The sequence below is a fragment of the Equus asinus genome, chromosome 16, assembly GCF_041296235.1.
Source record: "Equus asinus isolate D_3611 breed Donkey chromosome 16, EquAss-T2T_v2, whole genome shotgun sequence".
Lineage (NCBI taxonomy): Eukaryota > Metazoa > Chordata > Mammalia > Perissodactyla > Equidae > Equus > Equus asinus.
Window position 1 is genome coordinate 45,577,896 of NC_091805.1, and position 27,785 is coordinate 45,605,680.

Here is a 27,785-nt window from a genome sequence, read left to right on the forward strand (position 1 = left end):
AACCCTTCAAAGTGTTTAGTTTATATTATACATGAACTATAATGTACATATTTAAGAAGTTTGAGGCTATACCTCCATAGCAATTTTAGGAGGGATCATTTTTTCCAACGTAACAAGTTATAAAATTAAGTGAACAGGTATTTTTTATTATCCTTCTATGGTTAGTACTATTCCAATTAAATGTATGAATGGCCTAATCTAGTTCTGTTTTTAAATCTTAGTTTTCTGTAACAGGTAACTATTACCAAAGTATATTATATTTCACTCCTTTTTGGAGATCAAAACAAAAGCCCACGTTCCTAGAAATTATCATACAGGGATAAATGAAGCACTGAGGGTAGGAGAACCACAAAGTTACAACTCTTCCATCCTAATAGAAAAAAAATTGCATGACTGGTAAGTTACTTGAGGTCTTTTCTTCACTCATTCTACACATTTATATTAAGTACCTTTTATGGGGTTAGGTACTGTTCTGCATTCAGGGGACCTAGGAATGAACAAAAAAGTCCCTGCCTTAAGAGGCTTATATTCTAGTGGGGAAGGACAGAAACAACTAGGCAAAAAATAAACAAGATAATCTGATTATGAGGCTGGCCCTGTGGCCTAGTGGCTAAGTTTGGTGGGCTCCACTTTGGTGGCCTAGACCTAAACCACTCCTCAGCGCCCATGCTGTGGGGGCAACCCACATGCAAAAAAGAGGAAGACCAGCATAGATGTTAGCTCAGGGCACATCTTGCTCAGCAGGAAGGAAAAAAAGGTAATCCGATTGTGATAAGTGCCATGAAGGAAATGAACAGGGCCATGTAACTGACAACAAGAGGGGAAACTACTTTAACTAGGGTCATCAGAGAAGGCCCTGCTAAGGAACTGACAGCTGAGAAGGCATTCAGGGGAGAACATAAGAAAACATTCCAGGCACAAGACTGGTATGAGAAAGAACTTGGTATAATGGAGGAACAGAGGGAGGCCAGTGTGGTTGTATGGTATTAAAGAGATGAAGTTGGAAAAGGAGGCAGGCCTGATAATGGAGGGGCTTGAAGCTCACCACGGGGAAAGCCAGGAAGGGTTTAAGTGTGAATGATAGACTTTGATATATTTAAGTTCATTCATGTAGTGGAGAACCAACTGTAGGAGGCAAGAATGGAAAAGGAGCAGTGGGTCAGCATAGTAATCCAGGTGAAAGTGAAGGTGGCTTAACCTGGCAGCTGTGGGAATCGTGAACTGACACGGCGTGGTGGTGGGTTAGATGTGGAGGAAAAGAGAAGAACCAAGAATAAACCCTAACCCTTTGGCTTGAGCAGTTGGGCAAACTTTGTTTCATTTACAAAGGTGGGAAAAACATTTACTCTCCCACCTCAAACAACTGAAAAAAATGGAAAAATATATGTGAAAAAAATAGGTTTTAGAAATTGGATGATAGGCAGTATAGGATAGGGGAATTAAACGAAGTGAGCCCAGTGAGTGCCCCAGATTACTGATTCTAGGCTGTGGTGTGGGAGGGGGGAACCCAACCCGAACCAAGCAGTCTTGCTGAGTTGAGGAGACAGAGTTAAGAATTTGGGGAGCCAGGACAGTTAGAATTTTCAGGGCAGAGTACCAGAGAGAAGACAGCCACATAGAAAGGAGAGAGCTCCAAAAACATGCAGAGGGTTCCTTTCAAGTCTTCAGGTAAGTATTGATCAGCATAAGGACACATCCAACAACAGGGAAAGAATAAGCAAAAAGAAGCAAGCAGAAAAGTTCTCGAGTTAGGAATAGTCTGTGTTCCCACAACCTGGAAAAACCTCATAACGAACAGGGCATCAGGCAGAGTACTCAGGAGGATATTGCTTCAGTACTGGAGAAAAGCAGCCCCAGACTAAAGGCTGCTCTAGCCCACCCAGCAAAGGTAAAAAGCAAGCCTTGAAATGATCAAACTGTCTCCAACTAACTTAACTGCATTCCAAAACAAAGCTCAATAGTATTTAAAAGAACATACACATAACACACAAAAATCCAAAACCCAACAATGTAAAATTCACATACAATAAAAAACTACCAGGCATTCACAGAAGCAGGAAAATATGACCCAAAATGAGGAGGGAAAGTCAGTCAATAAAAAAAAACCCAAAATGACAGATGATAGCTGTTTTAATGTCCTTATTTACTATTTCTATTTATTATATTTACTATGTTAAATGAGGTAGAGAAAAGAAATATCACGTTACGAAGAGATACGGAAGATATATAAAAAAATTGAAGTTCTATAGATGAAAATACATTGGGTAGGTTTAACAGCAAATTAGTGCAGAAGAATAGGTCAGTGAACTCGAAGGCACAGCAATGGAAACTATCCAAGATTAAAGACAGAGAAAGAAGACTGGGAAAATGTACAGAACATCAGTAAGCTGTTGGGACAACTTCAAGTAGCCTTAAAACACAAATAAATTGGAGTCCTAGAAGAGGTAGGTGAGAGTGGAGTATAGATAACTTATTTTAAGAAATAGCCAAAGTTTTTCCAAATTTGATGAAAACTATAAATCCACAGAACAAATAAGTGCAACAAACCCCAAGCACAAAAAACATGAAGAAAATTACACCAATGCACATTATAATTAAAGTGCACAAATTCAATGATAAAGATAAAAACCTTAAAAACAGCCAGAGTTTAAAAAAGAAAAAAAATACAGAGAAACAAAGATAAGAATGACAGCAGACTGTGCGTCAGGAGAGATGCAGTGCAGGAGGCAGGAGAGCAACAACCTCCTTACACTAGAATTTTACACCCAGCAAAAAGAGCTGTCAAATGTAAGGATTCAAAAAATCTTTCTCAAGAGGGTGGGTCTGTACACCTTCCTAAAAAGATTCTGAATTTTTATCTTCAAAGTAATAGTGAGCCATGAGTGGATTCTAACTGATGAGACCTGCATTTCAGAAAGGACACATTAGCTTTTTGAGAAGAACAGATTGAGCCTAGGGGTGAGGGATGCCAAGAACATGCAAAAACTTGTTTAAAAAAGAAAGGATGTTGACAGACCAAGGCGGTGGAAGTGGGGATGCAGAAGAGTGGACTGATTAGAGAAATATTTAGAACATAATTATTCAAAGACCTGGTGATTAGATGTGAAGTATGAGGAAGAGGAAGGAGTCAAGAATGATTGCCAAGTTTCTGACATGAGCAACTATACTTACATATAACTTTACCTACTGAAAAATAATTTAAACCAATTATACACCATCAAATGATAACTGAAACAACCCACAAGAGTGAATTATTTTAAACACTGCATTTAAACTAAAGAATTCACTGTGTAAAGACTGCAAATAAAAACTTTTTTTTTTGGTAGGAAAAAAGATGAAGGCATCAGCTTTCTTCATCTGAAGTCTGCACTGTGCTCAGTCTTGGATCTGAGACAGTTGCTATTCCTCACAGAGACAGTAAAAGCATGTTTCTCGGAGCCATCTGTTGAGACTGAAGTGCCTTTACAAAACAGTTCCTTCTAAAGGTAAGTCACTATAATGGGGTTTTACCTTTAAAAAAAATTTTAACACTTATGCAGCATTTAGAATGGTTTTTGTTAATCCACTTCTAGTTCAGCCACTTTGCTTCCTATGTCTCTATCTTCACAGTTAGGAATCTACCAGTGACAAATTTTTAAAGGCTTTTAAATAGTAACAACAAATATTTACTGTGGATTTCCTAAGTGCTAAGTACTTTATGCTGTGCTAAGTACCTTATATGATAATCTCATTTAACCTTAACAACCTTATTAGGTAGTTATTATCCCCATTTAACAGGTAAGGAAATTGAGATGTGAAGAGGTTAAGTAATTTGCCTTAGACAGAAGCTAGTAAGTGGCAGAGCCGAGGATATGAACACAGAAGGGTCTGACCTCAATCCCTAGACTCTTAAGAAATTCATCTTTAAACCCCAAACATCTTTCTGCATATTAGGATATGTGTAACTGATACATTGATTTTGCATGAGTACATACTTTACATGTAATAATTAAGTTTCTAAATGATTTCCATTCAAAAATTCACAAAATCTTATCAATAAAATGTTTGGGCTTTCAATTTACCTCAAGGAATTCTTCAAAGCATGTAATTTAATGAGCAAAAATTATATGTAGACTACTATAGTTTATATTGACATTCATATTTGCATGTGTATGTAATAGGAGATGCTGATAAGAGAACCCAAATCATCAAAGGCATAGCTTGGCTGGACATGGAGGACCTGAAATTGTACTGAGAGTTGGATACATTAAGTTGCACAACATATAAACTATTAATGCTTCACTTAGTACTGTGATAGGAAACATAGCTCAGATGATTAAACGGAAACCATGTTGTATGATGGACATGGATGAGTTTGCATATACTTAAATATCTCGAGCTGAATTACGTAGCGTATTGTATGCAAACTCTTTCACCAACAACTATATAGTTAACTTCAAAATTATAAACTAATAAAAATTTCTCCAAAGTTTAACAGAAACTCACAGTTTACAAGGTTTTTTTTTTCCTTCAACAACAAAAAAAGCCTAGAAACTGAAATTCTCCAATAAAGTTCTTTTATTTGGGTTCAATCTAAAATAGTTTAAATTTGATCTCTCTTTGCTAGAGAAATGAAATCTCCAATTCTATAGACTATAATAGAAAAGTACTGAATTTGCATATTTCCAATAAAGGATATTTGCTTCATGCTTTGGACATCTACCATAGTCACCAAAAAAAAACTATTTCTAGTAAATAGAACTGTCACAGCACTGAAATGCCCAGAATAAATTTCCTAACTTAGAAAGTTGACCTTATGTTACCATAACACACTGTCTTTATCTCCTATTTATATTGTTTGAAAACCATGAAAATACAGGTTTTTAGAATGCACACTCAGTTGGAAAAGGATTTCTTCCTTTACAAACACATTCGTTAGATGAGGCGGAGCCGAGGTCCCCTCTGTGTGTGAAGAAGAAGGTGGTATCCCATGGTTTCTGCAGTCATCGCTTTCCTTAATGGGTAAGTATTGATGTCAGCAAGGGGAGAGAGTCCAGGCACATGACTCAGCTTATGACTTAATTTTCCACAGCTAAGAAAAGAAAATCACCAAAATAAGTTAGTCTTAAGACAAATAGGTTGGGGTTTATAGGTATACTTACATGACTATGAACCAAGAACCCTTTACATAAAAAGAAAAAGTATCAGCTCTGGCAATAGCAACCACAGAACACCATAGAGAAAAAAACGTTAACAATTTTCAGGATCAAAAATGACATACTGCCGTTCGTGGGTTTTGGTTTTCATTCATTCTGCCTCTGTACATTTCCCTGGATCAGAGGACAACCTTTACGCAGCACATGCTATTAAACTGACATGAGATTCAAACTTGATTTTTTGTTCCATTCAAGAGCACAGTCGAAGGTACTTGTGTAAAATGAGAAAACCTAAGCTGAGAAGCCTGTGGACCACCAATCAATGTCTATTTCTTTACCACAAGAGTTATTTCCATGCCAGTCTCACACACACACGTGCATACACGCGCACACAAAGTGTGAAGCGCAAAGATTATTATGTATGGTAATTTTTAAGACTAAGGCAGATGTTATGGGGTGGTAGTCAGACTTACTCTTATATTAAATCCTAGAAGATCACTTATAACACCCGAGACAGCAGAAAGGATAACTACTCGCGTGATATTGTAGATTAAGGGATTCATTGTCAGTCCATAGAGTCTAAATGGTGTGTCCAGCTCCTACAAAAACATGAAAGAACTGAGAGGAAATACACGGCTTTTCAATAAGTATCAGTGATTTCGGGGCTGGTTTTAAGTCTTGGGTGAAGATGACTGCTTAAGGCCGTCTTTCCTTAATATTCAATAGCTACCTTCAAAAAACCTGTAATCAACTCTCACTTACTTTTCCCCCAGCTAAGATTTTTAAGGTGGATTCAAGCAATATGTTATTTGTGACTTTAAAAAATGTAATTTAAAATGTGACAGACATCAGCAATCAGCAGAACCTGGGTAACAAGATGGGAAATTTTTCTTATACAGTCATTAACCCAAAACTATCAAGTTGGCATTTTGAATCTCCACAGCCTGGCATCTATCTGTTACTGGGGTCTTCTCCAAGAAGTACAGCATCGATTTCATTTAAATGGTAGTAAAAGTGTATCAGAGGATATTACTCACTTTCAGCAACTTGGTGGACAGCTTTAACACATTGTTTACTAGAGTAAGCTGTTCTTTCTTATTCGGCTTTTTTTCCATCTTAAGATATAAATTAATCTAAGGGAAGGAATAGAGATTAAGGCAAATATCATAGAAAAAGATATGTATGCTGTATTAAATCTGGCAGATTTCAAGGGTTATATTTTCAAGTAAAATAAATTTTGAAATTCCAGCAGCTATTTCTACAGAGCACACATGTCACGTACCCCCATCCCTAATCAGTCACATTTGGCAAAGAAAAGCTATCTATTGAAGAAAACAAATAATGATAAAGCAATTTAAATATCAAAACAATGAAAATTTTAATATTAATTATAGTATAATAATTAACATGTAAACTCCTTGCATTCAAAAACTGTATCTTATTCATCCTGGTCTCCCCCAAATAATCTAACATCCTCATTAAGCATTTACGGAATGGAAGAGGATAGCTACTTTCAACTTACTAATGCCTTATTTTTTCCCTTATAGGAAGAATTCTTCATCAAAATTCTAAGGCAAAAAAAAAAAAATCTAATGATACCAAATGTTTTTGTTTAAAACTTATGGATAAACATGAAATTAAAAAGAAAATAAAACAACTTTCTATTATTTTGTATCTATAAGAAATATTTCCCAATCTAGTATCTATTCACATACTAAAGAGCAAGGATTTCCAAACACTGAATGGATTCTACAGCTGAAATGAAGAAATACAAGAAGCTTATGAAACATACTTAAATGACAAGTACTCTAAAGATCTAACACTTGATGTAGAATATGAGATTAAAAGCATGCTCCATTACCACCAATAAAAATGCCTTTATAAAATATAAAGTATCTTCAATCCATTAGATCTGAATTCTTACAATCCTGGGAGCAGGTATGGAAGATATCAACCTCATTTTATGAGGAGGAAACATTACATAGTGGCAAAGTGACTTGTAAGGTCATATAGCTGGAAGGTGACAGAATCTATACTCAACCCTGAATCTTCTGCACAAATCTTATTATGCCACTGAACCAAACTGACAGGGACCAATCAATACCTGTTCAGTAAGTAATATTGAAACATTGCTGTATTTCTTATTGGTTTCAGATCCCAATGAGGCCAGGCGCAGTAAGAAAAGTAGTAAAGCTGTTTCCCAGATCAAAAACTCCCAGTTATAAGCATCATTCAGGAAAGTTTTATGTCCTCGGAGAACCTATATAAAGAACCAAAAAAAGTTATGCTTTTCATTTGTCTTAAAATCTATAATTACTCCTTTACTCTAGCAATTTCAAAACATTTACAAGATATCACTATTTTAATACTCAAAGCAGAAGAGTTTTAATACTTGAAGTGTTATCTATTTAATTAGTCATTATGTATTTCTCTCAGTTTCCCAGATTTTCTCCTTTGTATGAAAGACAGCAAGGGTCTAGAAGTAACAAAGGAGGAAAACATCATAAGTAAAATCAGACAAACGCACTTCCAACTTCTTTACCTACCAGTGTGCCCACTCACAATTATATGGTGACCCTTCTTCAAAGTACTAACTATGCATTATAACTAGAAGAGCTCCCTAAAACAGGCAGCCCATCCCACTGATACGACTAGAAAATGCTGAAGATCAGTCCTTGACTCCACTTTAGGATCTGAACAGCAGCAGCTACCAGCTATAGAATGCACCCTGTGTCACGAGTTTTCTGGTAAAAGTTTTTGTTGACTGAAAAGTAAAGAAATTTACGCAAGTAAGCCCAAGGTAAAAATGAAATTTATTGAAAAAATATACAGAAAACCCTCACAAAAACCAAATGCAGAGCTTTTGAAAAACAGGAATTCACTGAGCAAGTGCCGTCTCCATTTCCCTTCCACTGGGCCAGGGGCTCCCACTGCCACTCTTCTTACTAATTCCATGGCCTCGTAAGACCCTTGTTTACTGCTCCCCCCTAACTTTGACTTGTTCCAGCTTTGGTTTGTCATAGTACCCTACTGGCCCCACTGACCTTTCTTCTCCAAAGTCCACCACTGATATCTCAGGTTCTCAGTTCTAATTTCCAAAAGAGAGAATACATTTAGCTTAGTCTGGATCAGGTGTTCACCCCTGCCAATTAGTAGTAACTAGGGGAGGAAAGTAACAACTAGCAGCAACCAAGGCTCACCTCTTCAGCAGCAATAAGTAACTAATGCACAAACCACAGCCAAACTGCTATAAAAGCAAACACAAAGAAAAACTCTTAAACCCAGCCAGAGAAAAAGGACATTACTTCTAAAGGAGCAGCAATAAGACTAACAGCTGACTTCTCAAGATAAAATACGGAAATCAGAAGACAAGAGAATCCTAAAAGTGCTGAATGTAACTGGCAACCTAGAAATCTATAGCCAGTGAAAATACCCTTCAAACATGAAATTGATAAAAGACATTTTCAAACAAACAAAAAGAGAGAATTCATCATCAGCAGATTCTTTAAGCAGGAGGAAAGTAATCCCAGACAAAAACACAGAAATGCAGGAACTAATGAAAAGCAATGGAAAGGGTAAATATGTAGGTAAATATATATGAATAATTGACTACAAAAAACAATAATTATACCTTGTGGGTTTAAAATATATGTAAAATTAAAATGAAGAATGCTAATAACACAAAAAGTGAGTAAGTGAGATAAAGTATTCTAAGGTCCTAGCATTATCAAGGAAGTGGTAAATTAATAATTTAATTATACTACAATAAGCTAAGGATGTCAGTCATAATCTCTGGGGTCAGCGGTAGTAAAAGAACGTATAACAAGTTAACAGGATTAAATGGGATATTAAAGAATATCTGATTAATAAAACATGGCAAGAAAAGGAGGAGAAAAGGCAAATTAACAGGTAGACCAAATAGGAAAAAATAGTATTTGTAGTTATAGTAACTACACTAAGTTTAAATGGGCTACATACTCCAAAACACTAAGACCGTAAGGATGAATTAAGAAACAAGCAATTGAAAAAGACTATGATGATTACAAGAGATACAATTAAAATATGAAAAGAAAATAAGTGAAAGAGGGTGGACAAAGACATAACATGCAAAAACCAATCAAAAGACAGCTGGTATAGTTAAATTAATACCAAATGTAGTAGACTTTAAGAAACATTAGAAATAGAGACATTTCATAAGGTCCTGAAAGATAAAGAAAGCCTGATACTATTCCAGATTAAAGGACACTAAAGAGACATCAAAACTAAATGCAATATGTGATTCTAGATTGAGAATTGGATCGAAAAAAATAAGAGGACATAAAAGTCAATCCACCAAGAAGGTGGATAACAATTCTAAATCTGTATGCATCTAGTTACATAGCTTCAAAATATATGAAGCAAAAAATGACAGAAATAAAAGGAGGAAAAGATAAATCCACCATCATAGTAGACTTGAACCCACCTCTATCAATGGCTGACAGAATAGGCAGACCAAAAAAATGAATAAGGATATAGGAGATTTCAGCAATGCAACTATTGGACTACTTTACATATATGGAATATTGCTCCCCAAAACGACAGAATACAAATTCTTTCAAAGTGCTGATGGAAAATTTCATAAAACTGACCATGTGCTGGATAATAAAGCAAGCCTCTCTACATACTTCAAAGGGCTGAAAACATTCAGAGTATATTCTCTGACCACAATAGAATTAAGTTAAAACTCAATAAATGGGAAAGTACGAGATAAGCTTGTAACTTCTTGTAATGAAGAAAGCACAGAAGTGCCAAAAAAAAAAAAAAAAAACATACAAGGACCTGTCAAAAGGACACAGGAAGGAGTTTCAAGGGTCTCCCACTGGCCAAATCTGGGACAATTTAGACATCAAAACAAATATAGTAATAGATTATAATCCATTGGATAAAAATAAGAATACATGAGTCCATAGTGTAATAAATAAATGAATGAATAAATAAATGATTGGAAATAAAGGAAAAGTCTGCCTTAGAGTGACAACCAATAAATGTAGAAGGAATGATGGAGTTAGAAAAATCGCTATTTTGTAACCATCATGATAGCTTTATTATCAATCAAAAATTACCAACTAAAATCAAATTAGAGTGATCTTAGTGACTTAAAAGACTTCAAAATTACCTTTATCCTCATTTCAAAAGCTAGGAAAATTAACAAGTATTCAAAATAGCAAAAGATATTTAGACACATTAAAAATATATGTACTTCAACATAACCTTGCTGGCACTTGATCTTGGGCTCCCCAGCCTCCAGAGGTGCGAGAATTAAATTTCTGTTCTTTATCAAAAAAAAAAAAAAAACACACACACACACACACACACTGAACTATTTTAATAGAAAATGTACCCTATAAGAAAATTTCCATTTTTCATTAAAACTGTGAAGCTCTTACCTGGGCACAACAGATGAAAGCGATTGAAAGCGTCAGTAAGAACACTGAAGACACGACCACATCAACGGAACGTTGGGGTCCCCGTCTCTGTGGAGTGAGACACAGACGTTAATGTTTTAGACAAGCGAATTTTAATACATTAATGTGAAGACAAATGTTAATAAGAAGATTCTGACACAGAATTTTAATATCTTTTGGACATCTTCACTTTAATTAAGCACCGAAATCCATGCTGTTCCAAATTAAGGGTGTGACTGATTCACTGACATATTTTCAGCTGGAATACTTCCCAAGAAGTCAGAAAAAGATACAGTATTCAGTTTATCACTCTGCCCTAAAAATTTAAATTTTCTTTTCCCTTTCTAAGCTCTTATTTACTTATCTCTACCAGCTTTGCAGACAGATCACTTCCCACTTGGTGTCCAGAAAGTCTGGCAGCCACTGATATAATCTGTCCAGCACACAGAACTACATTGCCTATTGAGTATCTGCTGCCAGAAATTTCAATGAGCATGTTTTCTGCATATTCTTGTGTATATTCTATTATTAGTCAAATAAAACTCACCTTTAGAAAGGAACGCAGTGATAACCATATCTTAATGTTCTCCACCTTTTTAAGTCTGAAATGAGGTATTTCATATTTCCTAGCTTTCCTGGCAGAAGTAATATGGCTGAAGAGTTTTGCAAATAAAAATCTCTGGAGGAGGTTAAAAAAAAAATCACAAAGTGAAATGTACATATGCTTCTCTGTGTGTATATTTATATAATTGTAAACAATATTCCCAGCATATAGAAAATATTAAAAAGATGAAATTCTAATCAGTGATCACGAAGGCAGTGAAAAAACTGTTAATAGCTCATTACCCTATTGCTTCCAAAGCACATTACACAGTAATATACTTCTTCACAACATGGTACACTCTTGGCATTTTCAAGGAATATTCTGTGGAGACCTTTGTGAATCACCAACTTCACAAACTCAAATGCTTTATACAGAATTCTGGTTTACTCCTAAATTACATTTCCATTCAAAATCATGGTTTTTGCACATATCACCAACATATTAAGCCCTCTTATCAAATTTCAATCAATTTATTTCTCACTTGACCATTTTTCACAGAAACATTTTCACTGTGAGAATGACTACATATGCTATGGCTGAAAAACAGCAAAGGCACACTGAGGTGCAGGTGCTAAGCAGTCGGCTAGGTTCACTTACTGGCTAAGCCACTTAGTCCTACACATGGGCTCAGCAAAATTTCAGATTACATGTCACTTGTGAATAACCAACATCACAAATGTTAAACCCACAAATACCAAAATCCACTTATCAATTCTTCATTGCCCACGTTAACTTTTAGAGAACACATCAAGAGAACAAAAACAACTCAATGGAAAATCATATTCAAAAGCAGAGGTAAGAAATTTTACTTAACTTTCTACCGACCTGTTTATATGTTCTCTCTGCCACACACATCATGAAAAAAAACATCCAAGTAAGACACAATCGTTCAAAAAAATTAATTATAGACAAAATAATAATAGGTGTAACAGGTGGTGCCCCACAAAAGAGAGTCAAGATCTCCTCAGCTGAAATGGACTTTAGCTGGTCAAGGCTCTTCTCACGGAAAAGTCGATGTAAAAAAGGAAAAAATGCTAATCCGATGGTGACGACATTTCCCAGCATCTGATAACCTACTCCTTGCTGATATGCATTAACCTGGGAATTAATTTAAAATGTCCATCGTTATTGCATAGCTAAATGGAGTTATGAAGCAGTATTTATCAAATACTATTTACTAAATCTCTTTTAAATCTAAAAGAAGTACAAATAAAAATGATGTACAGATTTATGACTTTTAGATCCTATTAAAAATTAGGTTTATATGAACCCGAACAATTGATCATACTCATAGAGACCTTTGTAATATATGTATATATTTTATATATAAAAATATATATACTACCTGACTCCACTCATATGTGGAAGTTAAACATGTAGACAAAGAGAACAGATTAGCGGTTATCAGGGGAAAGGAGGGGTGGGGGGTGAGCAGAAAGGGTGAAGTGGTGCACCTATAACACGACTGACAAACAATAATGTATGACTGAAATTTCACAGGGTTGTAAACTCATAATCTCAATAAAAACTTAAATATATATATATACTACTAAGTAAAGACTCTGGCTACAAAATTAAAAATACATGTTTGTGTTTGAAAAGCTGAGTCAGTGCTTTGATTACTAAATATATTCTACAAAATAGCTGATCACTAAATAGATTTTTTTTTAAAAATCTGAAAACTTATTAAATCTTACCCTGCTCATGATGATGCCACTTATTTCCAACACAGACATATCCATCTTTTTGCACTCATTCCCTTCCCAGATTATTGCACTAACTCGATCAGAGGCAGGACTTGAGTTCTGAAGCCAGAATAAATGGTTCTGAGAAGAAAAATATAAAAGTATTTCTAGCCACTCTTTCTTTCTTTCCCCATTAGATTTTTTTTTTTCCTTTTGTCCAGCTATCAGGCTACATTCACCAATTTCAGCCTCATCATTTTATTCTCTCCCTCACAAAGCTCATCACTGTAATTACCACCTCTATGAGGTTGATTTCTGGTCCTTTTTTCTGTACTTAGCCATTTTTTTTACCTGGAGAAAGGCCAAATGTCTTCCATAATGATGGGAGGTAGGATTGCATGATCTCCAAGGTTGCTTCGCTCTCTAAACATATGGAAGCGAGGATAGGCTTGGCATATTCGTGAAATGTTAAGGAGGAAAGTACTTCTAGAGCAATGCAGCTATACCAGGGGTAGCAGGAAGTTAGGTAGGAGAGGTGCTAAAAGGCCTTAGATATCACATGAGTGACTGAGGACTTAAGCCTTTCTCTGGTCTAATCAGAACACAGAAAAACTTAGAAAGCTCCAGAGAAGAAGGTCAAATGAAAACAGCCCTCTATTTTCCTCGACCATATCACATCTTATTCTTTAACTACCAACTCAAGTCCCATTTCACCAACATGGTCCTCTCTAATCACCAGAAGCCTCACTCATTTTGCCCTTCTCTGAAATTAAAAACCTTTATAGTCTACATCAGACAAATTAGCATCTAATTAAATGATGCTTTTATAGTGTCCTCTACTTATTACCGATATAATTATCTTGTCCCCAAACTAAAATATAAGTGTCTAAAAAAGGACCATATGCTGTATTTCTTTTCTTTCTACCACAATGCTTAGCATAATGCTGATGAGCATTTATTGATTTATTCATTGATTTAGCCAAGAAAATATTTATCAAGAACCCGCTATGTAACATGCACTATGGATACAATGGAGAACAACACAGATGTGGCCCTTACATCAAAGAACTTACAGACTTATGAAGGAGACAGAATAAAGAAGTTTGATCATACACCACGATAAGGGAAGGAAAGGGTGCATAAGCAGTATATAGGAAAGGCTGTCTAAGAAGTGTCACTCAAGCCAAGACCCGAAAAACAAAAAGGAGTGAGCTGAAGGAATGGGTATTGGAGAAAAGTGTGTTCCAGGCAAATAAATCAGTCTGTGTAAAGGCCCAGAAGCATATGAGGAATGGTACATTTCAGAAACTGGAAGTTCAGTTGATTTAAAGTATGCTGTGTGAGGAGCAGAGAAGGAATGGCCAGAGATGAGAATGTATCAGAGCAAATAAAGGAACAGAAGCAAACAATCCAGAAGGGGAAAAAAAAGCAATTAAAGGATTTTAAGGGGAATGGCATCAGATTTGTATTTTAGAAGCATCATTCTGGCTGCAGTTTGGACAATGAAACAAAGGCGAGCAAGCCTAGAGAGGCTGTTGTAATGATCCAGGTAAGAGCTGATGATGGTCTGCACACCAAGCAGGGTGACACAGATGGAAAAACGCAAATATTATACAGTAGAATCAAGGGAATGTGATGACCAATTAGAAACATGGTGGAGAGAGTGGGTCAAGAATGACTCCAAGGTTTCTGCCTTTGGTGGTTAGTGGTGGCATTCAGAAACATGGGGAATAAAAGAAGAGTGGGTTAGGTGGGGGAATTGGGAAATGATGAATTCTGTTTGACACTGAGTTTAATCTTACCTAGTTATTTTTATATATGCCTTAAAACTATACTCTAATCCCAAAAGTGCAATGGAGGTCAAGATCATCGTGATGCTATGCATAACTACTGAGGGCTAATGTAATTTAGATGGATCTTCAGTCTGAGTGTAAAGAATATTTAGATTCAAACTTTGATAGCAAATTGGAGAATGAAGCTTAAAACTTTAATGAGAAAAATCTATGTTTTTTGTGGTTACTTTTAAAAAATTGTATATTTAATGAAGCAGGATTTTTTTCATGAAAATGTGTAACCTAAATCAATATCTTAGAAATCAAGAAAATGCAATAATTAAACAAATGAATATCCATCACCCACTATTTGTAAGTCACTATGGAAATATTTAGCCTAAAGGACAAAAAAACTAAGAATCATGATCATTGTCATTAAACATCTGAAAAGTTGATGCAAGAACCATTCCTTAATCATTCAATCTGTCCAGTAGTGGAATAAGCTGTCTCATAAAATAATAATCACTACAGATCCAGAAGTATTTAAGCAGAGGCTGACTGATCCCCCGATGGGGATGTTAATAACACTGCTAACATTTATTGGGTGGTTACTCTTTGCCAGGCATTGTGCTAAGCACTGTGTATGATCTCATTAGATACATCACAATATTCCTAAGAAGCAGGAACTATTATCACCACGTGACGGATGGTAAAAGAATTTCTACAAGTGTAGAATGAATTCTTACATTGTTGGAAGGTTGAAATACCTTCCAAGGAATCTCTAATTCCAGGTTTATCTGATTTTATGATATTAATATAAAATCTAAAATTAAAAGCATCATTATACATTATTTATACATTATACATTATTAGACAAGCAAGCAACACCATTTCCTAGTAATTCATATATAATATACTGTGATGTCTATAAAAATATAATATGAGGTTGATGTACCATTCAAATAACTCTGTTCATATCAAAATGAACATTAAGGATCATTCTAAGGAAAATAATGAGAAAAAGGATCATGAAGAAAAATTTAGGTTAGGGCAACTCTACAGTACTTCCCCCTGAGTTCTAATCCCAACATCTTCACTTACAAAATACACTCAATTTCCTCATCTCTCAATTAGGGATATTAATAGTATTTACCTTATAGGAGTACTATAAATTTAAATGAGATAATACAGTACCTGGCACATGGTAAGTACACAATAAATATTAGCTATTATTATTATCGCCTTTACAAACCTGCTGGAAAACATCCTCTTTGGGGTCACGTTTGGTCCCTGAGTGAAGGGTATTCACATGGGCCCCCTCACTGTCACTGGTGACAGACGACCGGCACTCTGGGCCATGCAGCAGGTCGTCCCATAACATATCCTCGGTCTCAGAGTCATGGCGGGTGCTTTCTGAATCTCTTCTCGACATGTTGAGGCTTCGAGAGCCACCACTCATGCCAGACCTAGAGCCCTTTAAAGGAAAACAAAAAGCAAAAAATGTTTTTTTCATTCATTTTTAAAAACAATTCTATATCTGAAATAAAATTAAAACAAGTTATCTATGGTGATAGCTGGCAAGCTTTCATAAGTTGATCGCCATGTATTCATTTGTTCACAAAGTTCCACATAGCAATAATACATTTTATATTTAAATGTTAAACTTTGATGACTCTCCAACAAGCAGGACTTTAAAAGGACTCCTTCTAAGAAGTTATTGCCAAGTCATGGGATTGTTCAACTAAGGTGCCCTGGATGGGAGCGACTCCTGCAAGCACATCCAGAGGGCATTCCCTGGATGTAGGTGTGGCTGAGTCTTTTGACATACCCAAAGTGTTGCCTACTCTAAATATCGTGAGCTTCATTGCAGATCTAGTCACGTCCAGAGATTATCCATGGAAAAGGATAATCAGGCAGAGAAAATGACAGACAATGCAGCTCTCCTGAAGTACCAATGTAAATATGAAAGTTTTTCCACAACCCTGACTGCCTTGTCAATCAAAACAAAACCCACACTACCACCATCTACTCTGCTCACCTCTGAATTATAATATTCCAAACGTACAATATGCCCATTAGCTTTCCTGATGAGATTTACTGCTCTCACCTCTCAGGGGTCCTTTCTCAAAAATCTGTCCTCCTCAGTGTCAATCCCACTTAGATAGGAATGATGCTTAAGAATAAACTCCATATTCCAAGTGAATATTGAGTAGTCTTTTCCTCATCTGGGAATTGAAGAATCTCTTTCTGAGCATCATCTATGATACTTTTAAGATTAGAGTCAAAGTGAAAAAGAGTTCATTTTCTTTCTGGGGGTGAGTAGTCATAAAAGCTGCTGGATAGGTAGACAGACGGAGGCAGGGGAGGGGCAGGCAAACAAACACTACTTTAGGATAACCAATAAAAAAATAATGGATAAAGATATTACACTCAAGAATATGCCTTGAACAGTGATCTCTCAAAAGGATACATTACCTGACTGAAGGCTGCTGATTCAAATTCTGATTCAGCCAGACTATCTGAATCCCGCACAATATGACACCACTTAGTAGTGGTTTTCTTTACCTGCCAAAAATTAAGCCAACAAACAATAGGAAAACATGTTAAACACCTTGTTACTATTCAATGATTTAGGAGTTAATGCCTATACTTATATAAACTAAAATAAAAATTACCTGAGAGCTTAGATGCCTTGAAAGGATTGATTTTCTATTCTTAACCTCACAACCATTGTCACTGGAGGCCCCTTCCACACTCCTACGCAGTATCATCATCTGTGTCCGGGCTTCACCGTCTTCCTCACTTGACAGATCATCTGAAATCCCATTACCCACACGCCTAAAATCCTCCTACAAAGAGAACAGCAATTTCCTCACAGGCGACAGCCCAAAATACTCTAGTAAGCTGCATATATAGAAACAAAAAAGCATGTAAAAACTGAGAAGTAGTAAAAGCAAACTAAACCAAAACTGAACAAACCTATATATCACCTGGTCTCAATAAAGAAAAATATTAAACTTTCTTGAAACTAAAGAGCCTAAATGATGAGGGAGTATTCTGCAGAGGTTAGAAGCACAGGCTCGAGTCAAACTTCAAGTCTGAATCACAGCTCTTCTACTTACTGGCTATGTGCCCTAGGCAAGTAACTCAGTCTCGCTGGGGCTCAGTTTCCTCATTGGAAAGGCAATGATAATAACACAAGTACCTATCGCACAGAGTTGTTGGAACAATTAAATGAGTTACTACATGTAAAACACTTAGAATAGTGCCTGGTTGCAGTAATGGCTCAAAATTACTAGCTATTTTGGGGGCTGGCCCCGGGCCTGAGTGGTTAAGTTCACGTGCTCCGCTTTGGCAGCCCAGGGTTTTGCTGGTTCAGATCCTGGGCGCAAACATGGCACCGCTCCTCAGGCCTTGCTGAGCCAGCGTCCCACATAGCACAACCAGAAGGACCCACAACTAGAACATACAACTATGTACTGGGGGCTTTAGGGAGAAGAAGAAAAGAAAAAAAAAAGAAGAAGAAGATTGACGACAGAAGTTAGCTCAGATGCCAATCTTTAAAAAAATAAATTAGCTATTTTTGTAATCACTAAATGCCACAGTCTGACAAATGAGAAAATATTTCAAGACTATAAAGTAGAAGTATACTTAGCTTTAAACATAGAGCAGACTATTTCTACCTAAATCTAGAAAAAAGTTTCCCAAACCTTACCATACTATCACTGCCTCTCTGGAATACGACACAGCAGCCTCTACACTAATCTGTTTATAAAATCTACTCGCCCACTGCTAAGGCTGGATCAGCAGGAGATGCAGTTACAAATTCTAGTCCTAGAAATTAGAGGAATAAGCTACAGTCTTTACGTGATATTCTCCTTTCCAGGTCCTGTTGTTTTCCTTTCATTTGTTAAGACAAAGTACACAAACTTATTAGTATCCATTTTGTATCTCTCAAAGAATCTAAGAATAGGAAAGCTTTACACAGGAAAGAAAAGATTTTGTTATATTTATATACATCTAAATCTTACCCTGTGGCACTTTTCTCCATCTGAAAATTTTGCTTTCTCTCTTGTTTGCCACATTCTGATCTCTGGTCGACACTGTCTCTTCTTAATGATAGGACGCAGACAACTTGAGTCATTGTCAGTTTCAGTGCCTTTGTTACATATTAATTTTACTCTTTTAATCCTATTTTTTAAAAAAGAAAGAAAGATTACTGACTAGTTATCTGAAAGTAGTATCTTTCACGAAATCACTTTCTTCTGAGGAGAAAATATATTATTCTGGAAATCAAGATAATTCAGAAATCATATTTTTCAGGCTTCTAGCTTGCTAAGGCTATAGAAAGACAGATTATAGCTCTCTCTAGTCGCCAAAGACTCATTTAATTAATTGAGAGGAAGACCGTACATTTTAGTCTTGCAAGAAGTAGGTTCACAGTCTTCTCCATTTTCCCTCTCAAACACAGTGCCAACCCCTACCTCACAACGCCTGTTTGTGTCACTTCACAGAATGTCTTCCCTTCTCCTGGCCTTCAAAGCCCAGCGAGTCTCAGCTCCTCATGACTCCTGCTGACGACTTTACCCCGGAATAATCACTCCATCTGCTGAACTGCGTGGGCTTTAGTCAGCATGTAATCATTTATAATATTCTTACATTGCTCTGCCTGCATCATACCCGCAACTCTTATCTTCCTCAGTAGGTGGTAAAATCACTGAGAACAGGGGTGCACAGTGACCGGCACAATGTTCAGCACGAAGAACTCAAAGCACGTCAACTAAAGAGTATAAACATATCTTTAGAAAAATATGTGAACATACTTCATCTTCAAAAAGGGAACTGTAAAAGAGCTTTATTTTGAGTCACAATCATCAATATATGACAAAATAAGTATTTCTTTGAGTCATACTAGTGCTGTCACAACCTGCAAAATCATGAAGGAGGTAGAATTTGTCTTGGATCCATTTGCCTTCCGGTCCTAGGGCCCACCAACAACAGCCTCCCGCCCTGCCTCCCATTTCTAAACAGGTATCTGCTTTCACACTGAAAAATACCTGACCTTTTCAAAATCCTTCTTTTGCTCAAGATGTTGGCTGATATGGTTTAAAATATTTACCCTTTCCAAGTATTTATATTTCTGTAAGCTTGTGGTCTAAAAAATCATTAAGGATCAAACAGAATGAAACTTTTATGGTAGATTACTGGACTTATAGGTAACCTGACAGACTTTGGAGACATTTTGAATAAGGAAATCCTTCTAGAACCCTTAAAAATCACACCACAATAACATGCTTACATTGCATACTCTTATGACCTAATCAGATTATATACTATGTAAACACAAATAGAATACAAAATCAAGTAAAAATTCCATTGTAAGACTTCCCACCTGTTGCCAAAGAGAGTCCCCCAAAAACCACCAATAAAGGGTGCAGATTCCAAAGTTTCTACTCCTCTGACTTTATCAGAGGAGTTACTTCCATTTTCTCGGCTCCCATCACCATTAACAGTTTTTCGTAATTTTCTACAAAAAAATATTTCAACAACTTCAGCTTATTCAACACATTCTCTCTTTCTGCCCAAATATCCCTATGGGAAATTATACCAACAGATTACTACCTGAAATTAAGTATAGTGAACTTCATATAATGAGGATAAATTAATTATGCAAGAACATTTCTGTCTTAGGCAAAAACAGGTTCCAAACCAGTCAATAAATGCTATCATTTCGTTCAATCCTTAAAGAAATAGAACAACTATTCAAAACCATTAGTAGAAGGAAAATTTTCATATGTATAACCAAGAGTCTTTCAGGCATCACAGGCAAAAGGTACAATTTCTTTAAATGTGGATGTCAGAAATCTACCCAGTTGTCACTTTTAATCAGGGGAACAGAAAATAATAGCAACCTATCACTTTTATTGATATTCTATGCAGTTAAAAAATATATCCTATAAATACTGAAACACAGCACAACATTTGATTTCCTTAGAAAACATTAACTCAATTGAACTGAATTTTTAAGGAATCTTCTTTTTTCGAAAAGAAAAAAGTTTTTAAAATAACATCCAAAAATAACAATAAATGTGTTGAAATTCATTGCACAAAGTGAAAAAATCTTATTTAGTAACTGCTTAGGGAAACAAAGATCTACAGATATTCTGAGGAAAGATATATAACTTTTTGAAGACAATACCACATATATGTAAGAAACCTTTAATAGTTACAAAACTCACACGCAGCACATAACCAATAAAAACATGACATAAATTCAATGTGTAGAAAAGTCAAATCAATCTTTACCAAAAGTTAAAAACACTTAGAAATCCATTCTTATTATACATTATGAAAAAAGGTAAAATTTTTAGTAGCACTAATGCAATGTACTGAGATCCTTGTTTATAGTGAATTTTCACCAAATTTTGATTGACTTAATTTTAAAGAACTCTTTTTCAAAATCATTAAGATAAATTTTAATAAAGAATAATATAGAATAGGCATTTCCCTTTTAAACAACTACTGAAAGACAAAAATCTCACCTGGGGCTAAAATTTCATGACAAGGTTTCTTAGCATCAGGGAGAAAGGTGAAAAATAAAACATTCATTTTTTTAATCCAAAAAATAATGAAACATATATGTGCAAGAGGAAGATTTTTCATTAATTTAATTACAGATTTTGTAAACCTCTATGATGCCTCTCTCAGAAAATAGACAACTACAGGTGTAGTTTCTCATCTCACCTTCTTCTCCGATTTCCATTGTTTCCTGATGGCCTTGTTATCTGAGTAGACACAATTTGACAGTGGACAGTCCCCATGAGTAACATAAGGCACAAGGGTCCAAGGACTTCACTCACATTCACAATAGGCATCATAAAATATAACACGAGTGCTAGAACTACAAAGAAGAGGTTTCAAAATGCAAAACAATAGGGCTTATCTTTAGAATTAATTGCAGTAACTATACAAACTACTTCTACAAAAAGCTATCATTTTAAAGAGTACACAAGTAAAGGCACCTAACTTCCTGCAATACAATCTGCCTGCACATTAGCTGAGTGAAAACCTAAAGCCCTTTCTGGCAGCATGATAATCTAGATATTTCACAAAGCTTTCCTCCACAGAACAATGAGATGCTGTATCATACAGACACTTTGAAGTTCTGTTCTGCTCAGAGGAACACCATTCTCCAAGGCCCATGGCTATACAGGCAGCAATTAGCAAAGCTGGGATTTGAACACAGGCAGTCAGGCTCCAGAGTCATTAGCCTTAACTACTATGCTATATTGGTTCTTCGTATATGTAAGTGAAATATCCAAAGAAACCAATGATGAAAGAAACAGAAAAACATAAAAAATTATCTCCAAAAACTTCCAGATACATTTTATAGGTGAGTTTTTTTCAGACTTTGACATAAAGATAATTATTGCTATATAAACTATTCCTGTGTGGAGAAAAAAGCTACCAAATTCATTTCATGCCCTAATACCCTGATACCCAAACATAACAATAACAGCCCAAAACAATAAACTACAGAGCTTGCTGACTTGTGAGTATACATATAAGTTTACCACTAAAATGTTTCATTCACTGCTATACCTAGATCAGTAGCTGGCACATAGGAGGCACTCAATATTTGTTGAATGAATAACTGAAACACATCAAAGTAAATTTGACAATATAACAAAGGAATAATTCACCAAGACCATGTAAAGTTTATGCTAGAAGGATAGTAAGCAATCTGTCTCAGAGTCTAGAAGAGTCCTTGGCACAGACATGGTAGGCAGTTAAGTATTTGTTGACTGAACTAATTTAATCCAATAATTTAATGTGATACAATTTTGATCACATACATACAAATCATTTCACTTGACAACTGTGTAAAAGGCCTTTGTCCCTTATTCCAGGGTGGTAACCTGTACACCCTTGGAATTTCCCAAATGATGGAAGTATCTTTGTTATTCATAGTGAGCCCCCTGGACTATATCTGATAGTGTATCCTCATGAGGTGACTAAGGATGTAGGGTTAGCCACGGAAAAGACCAACCATGTAATTAGAGGGTTGGGCCTTTCAGCCACATTGTATCAGCCTGATCTCTGGGGAGGGGAAGGGGCTGAAGATTGAGTTCAACCACTTGGCCAGTCACTTCATCAATCACGGCTGCATAATAAGCCCTCAATAAAAACTCTGGATATGGAAGCTTTGGTGAGCTTCCCTGGTTGGCAATACTCTGTAGGTATTGCTACCCATCATGGCTGGAAGGGTAACAGATCCCTGAAGACGATGAAAACTTCCTGTTTAGAACCCTCCTAGACTTTGCCTTATGCATTTCTTCTAATTTGTATTCTTTGGCTATAATACAACTGTAATTGTAAGTACAGCACTTTCCTGAGTTCTATGAATCATTCTAGTGAATTATTAAACCTGAGAGAATGAGTAGGGGGCCCTCAAAACTGTAGCCAGCTGGTCAGAAGTGACGGCAGGCCTAGGGACCTCCCATAGTAAGGCGGGTGTCTGAAGAGGGCAGTCTTGTGAAGCACTGTGCATTAAGCTGTGAAGTGTGGCCCGACTCCAATAGTGAAAACGCATTCCACAGAAATCAACATTTGTTCCTGATTTGTAATTAATCTTAAATGTCAATCTTTTCTAAAGTACTAGGAATATAAACTGTTTCCTTAACATACTAAAGAACATATAAGTAAAACCAACACATGTCATATTAATGGAGACATTCTGAATCAGGAGGAAAACAAAGAAGACCACTTTTACTGTTATTACTCACTGCTCTGAAAATGTTGACTATTTCAACAAAACTTAATGAAATGTATGAAAAAAGAGGAGACCAAATTTTCATTATTTGCCAATAATATGATCGTATAACTAGAAAAATCTGAAAGAAGCACTGAAAAGCTATTAGAATTAATGAGAGAGTTTAATAAAGTGGCAGGCTATAACAATTTTAAATATAAGCTAATAGCTTTCAAATGTAACAGCAATAACCAGTTAAAACTTATTAAAAAGAAAAACAAAAGATGCCTCATATCTGCAGCAGCAACACACATAAAAACATAAAATATTCTACTTTAATATTTGGGAAGCTCTCAAGTGTCCAAAGATAGATGAATATATAAACAAAATGGTATATATACATACAACGGGTTATTACTCACTCTTAAAAAGGAAGGAAATTCTGACACATACTACAAATGGATGAACCTTGAAGACACTACACTAAGCGAAATAAGCCAGCCACAAAAGGATAAGTACTGTGTGATTCCACTTATATGAGGTACTTAGAGTAGTCAAATGTAGAGACAGAAAGTAGAATGGTGGCTGCCAGAGCCTGGAGGTGGGAGGAACTGGGGAGTTATTGTTTTATGGGTACAGGTTTCAATCTGGAAAGATGAAAAAAGTTCTGGAAGTGGATAGTGGTGATGGTTGCATAACAATGTGAATGTACTTAATGCCACGGAACTGTAAACTTAAAAATAGTTAAGATGATAAATTTTATCCTATTTATATTTTACCACAATAAAACAAATTTGAGTTTAAATTTAACAAGATCTAAGCAGACCTTGTAAGAAAAAAAATTCTACAAAGCTTTACTGAGAGATATGACAGAAGATTTGATTAAAAGGAGAGATATATCAATTTTCTCCCCAAATATATTCCCCTCAAATATATGTATATCTATATCCATATGGGGGGAGGATTCTTGCCCAAATTCCAATTTTTTTTTTTTGGTTTTGATCATGCAAAAATAATTCTAAAGTCTAAATAAATAATAAAGAAAAGAAATTTTAAAGAAATAATATAAAATATGAAAACTTTTGTTCATGATGGCATTATTAATAGGAAAAAAACCCAGAAACAACCTAAATGCTCATAATATGGAAACAGTTATGTAAATTATGGTACTTTTGTATAATAGAATATTAAGCAGCTATAAAAAGGTGTTTATGGTAAATCCATATCATAGACTCATACAGACATTAAAATGATAGTTTTAAATGATGTTGTGTCCATATGATGGAATATTATACAGCCTTTAAAATAACAGTTATGAAGACAATTATAATTAAATAAAAGTTAAAATTCAGTTGCTTATTCACACTGATCACATTCTGAATACTCAATAGTCACATGTGGCTAACAGTTACTGTACTGGGCAGTGCAGACATAGAACATTTGCATCATCACAAAATTCTATCAGATGGCACTGTCCTAACCTTAAAAAATTAAAGTTTTCGATCTGTAAATTCATACATATATCTTTCACTCTATAATGTAAACAACTCAAAAAAACTGACACTGACAAAAGAAGACAAAAATCACCCCAAATCCTTTCCCCTAACCCAACCTTCATCTACTCCTTGTTCTAATTCATGTCCTTTTGCACAGGTATAACCGTGGTATACAGTGCTGACTTTCACAAAATATTCCTAGTAGGCAATGGAGATATAGTGATAAAGAGAATATACTGGGTCTCTACACATAGTGAGAAGAGAAAAACAACATCAGGTAGTGATGATTAATACAGAAATTAAAATAAATTCCTGTGATAGTGACTGGGGAATGGTAAGTAAAAATAGGGACGGCCTCTCTATGAAAGTTACACCTTAGCTCAGATCTTAAAGATGAGAAAAAAGACAGCCATGTGAAAAGTCTTAAGACTGTTTCAAACAGAAAGAAAAGCTCTGTGTGAGGAATAGAAAAAAGGCCATTATGCCTAGAGTGAGCAAGGAGGCGAGTGGTAAGACATGACATCTGAGAGGTTAGCAGGGAACAGATTAGATAGGGCATTTTAGGCCATGGTAAGGAGTTTGGATTTTTATTCTAAGGGTAATGAGAAGTCACTAAAGGGTTTTAAGCAGGAAAATGACATGATATGGTTTCCATTTTTAAAGATTTCTCTAATTGTTGTGAAAAGAATGGTCGGTAGAAAGAAGGCTCAGAGTAGATGTGATTTCAGGGGTCTAGGCCAAGAGATGCTGGTGCTGTGGACTAGGATGGTGGCAGCACAGACTGAGATAAGAAAGAGTCAAGACATATTTGGAAAGATGAACTTACAAACTTGGTGACAGACTGTATGTGAGAGGTGATGGTAGAGTAGAATAGGAAGACAATTTTTCACTTGAAAACTGGGTGGTTGACGGTTTCATTTAATGAAAGGAGGGAAGACCTAAAGAGGACTAAGTTTGTACCTAAAAAAAGTCTGGAAAAAAAAAATCAGGAGTCTCATTTTGGGTTCAAGATACCTATAATTCTTTATAATTACCTATAATTAAGATAACTCATAATTGAGTTCAAGATACCTATTAAATCTCCATATGGAAATGTCAAGCAGGCAGTTAGATTTACAAGTCAGAAGTTCAGCAGAGAGCTGCTCTGAACATATAAATCTGAGAATCACTAGTGTATCAATATATTTAAAGCAATGGGGCTTGACAAGAGTACCTAGAGAAGAGAATCCAAGATCCAACCTTGACATAATTCAATATTCAAAGGTCAGACAGAAGGAAAGATTGAAAAGGCTTGGCCAGCGAGACAGGTGGAAAGAAATTCAAGAGAGGAGAGTATACAATCGTGTTTGCTCTCTCTGAGCAAACAAATTTAAGATGATCTCCAAATGGCGTATGTCCCTTCATTTCTTTGTACTTTAAACCATCAGGTGAAAAGATAAATGTAGGAACAGTAAGGCCTGCATTACCTAATAACAAAAGCTTCAAAAAGAAACTGGCATAATTCATTCCAATTCCTCCAATTACCTTGCATGAGGTAAAGCAGTAGCAGCCAAACAAAGATTCTTAAGGAGGTAACCTGAATCCACCAACTGCTGAACAAGGGAAAAAATACAACTCGAACAAGCCCCTTCCGAGTCAGAGATGTCCACGGAATTTCAGGTTTGGCTTTGGCAAATGTTGAACCTTTAAACACACAATAAAATAAAACATCAAACATTTATATACACTATGCTAATGCCCGCTTGCAATACTATATTAAAAGTGGTGAGAGCAAAAATCAGCACATAACCTGTTCGGTTCAAAAGAATCCTCTTAGATGCTCGTTAAATATAATAACTTCTTGCCTCAATCACTAGGACAAGAGCTCAGAATAAGTCAGGCTTACTTGAATATGATACAATATATTGTTCTTAATTAGACAACAGTAAGTCTCCAAGTTCATTCCTCTTACGGAAACCATGTAATTTATATTGCCACATAGTACTAAAGCAAAGGGAAAAAAATGCTAAAGCATGAATGATGAGTGAAGAATATTACTTTTGGAAATTAAAGCATACCATCACATAGGGAAGATATCTAAAAAGAATCTTTAGTACCACTATGAAATGATGTAATAATATATATAACAAATAAACCAAGTTAGAACTTACCTCTGATTAAGTCAACATCAATCAAGTCTGGCTTTATGTGACCCATCTTTTTTGGTTTGTTTTTGAAGCCCTGGGATAAAACAACAACAAAAAAATAAATAAACAAATTTATTTTTTAAAAGTCCTTTTAAATACAAAAAGTAAACTTAGGTTTCTTTTTCTCTATATCTGACTCCCTTTACTGGGGACACTTAAATCCTAATGCTCCTTAAAGGAACTTATTAATATTTATTTAGTTTTGGTTTTTAGCTTTATTAAGTAATGCATGTGTACACTTTTATCACTTTTAAAAATAATCCAACAGTACCAAAAGATCAGTAAGTGAAAAATAGTGGTCCCCTGACCCACAGCTCCTCTTCTCCTAATTTCATTCATTAAAAACAAATAAGCTTCATCTTTTTTAAACTGTTTCTCTTGGTATTTACTTCCATACTTCTAAATAATGTTTATACTGCTGTTTTTTAATTTATTAATTTTAGAAATCATCATTGTTGTTAGTGCCGTCAGTCGACTCTGACTCCGAGCGACTCTGTACAGCAGACCTGACCTGGTCTTCTGGCCATCCTCTCACCTTACGGCGCTGTATCAGACAATCCTCCACTGCTGTTCTAGGGTTTTTGTTCATGGCCAATTTTTTCAGAAGTTGGGGGCCAAATCCTTTTTCCTAGTCTTATTTAGTCTGGAAGCTCCACTGAAACCTGTCCACCATGGGTGACCCTGCTGGTATTTGAAATACCGGTGGTATGG

The 27,785-nt window shown here is 35.7% G+C and overlaps 1 protein-coding gene across 3 annotated transcripts in view; it reads right to left on the bottom strand.

The window, feature by feature from the left end:
* Positions 1 to 3,321: 3,321 nt before the first annotated feature.
* Positions 3,322 to 27,785, bottom strand: part of PHTF1 (putative homeodomain transcription factor 1) — a 48,861-nt gene continuing 24,397 nt past the window's right edge. For 2 of the 3 annotated variants that reach the window (XM_044749133.2, XM_014837191.3), the window contains exons 4-19: positions 27,039 to 27,108; positions 26,413 to 26,571; positions 21,385 to 21,541; positions 20,033 to 20,167; positions 18,672 to 18,831; positions 17,316 to 17,489; positions 17,116 to 17,205; positions 15,893 to 16,114; positions 12,881 to 13,009; positions 12,009 to 12,281; positions 11,127 to 11,258; positions 10,562 to 10,648; positions 7,240 to 7,395; positions 6,173 to 6,268; positions 5,609 to 5,734; positions 3,322 to 5,071 (exon numbers count right to left, since the gene is read on the bottom strand). In XM_044749133.2, coding sequence (XP_044605068.1) covers positions 5,051 to 5,071; positions 5,609 to 5,734; positions 6,173 to 6,268; positions 7,240 to 7,395; positions 10,562 to 10,648; positions 11,127 to 11,258; positions 12,009 to 12,281; positions 12,881 to 13,009; positions 15,893 to 16,114; positions 17,116 to 17,205; positions 17,316 to 17,489; positions 18,672 to 18,831; positions 20,033 to 20,167; positions 21,385 to 21,541; positions 26,413 to 26,571; positions 27,039 to 27,108 — 2,187 coding nt within the window. In that variant the 3' untranslated portion in view covers positions 3,322 to 5,050. Of the gene's footprint in view, positions 5,072 to 5,608; positions 5,735 to 6,172; positions 6,269 to 7,239; positions 7,396 to 10,561; positions 10,649 to 11,126; positions 11,259 to 12,008; positions 12,282 to 12,880; positions 13,010 to 15,892; positions 16,115 to 17,115; positions 17,206 to 17,315; positions 17,490 to 18,671; positions 18,832 to 19,124; positions 19,262 to 20,032; positions 20,168 to 21,384; positions 21,542 to 26,412; positions 26,572 to 27,038; positions 27,109 to 27,785 lie in introns of those variants that run through there. The other variant, XM_044749135.2, reaches the window with a different exon arrangement.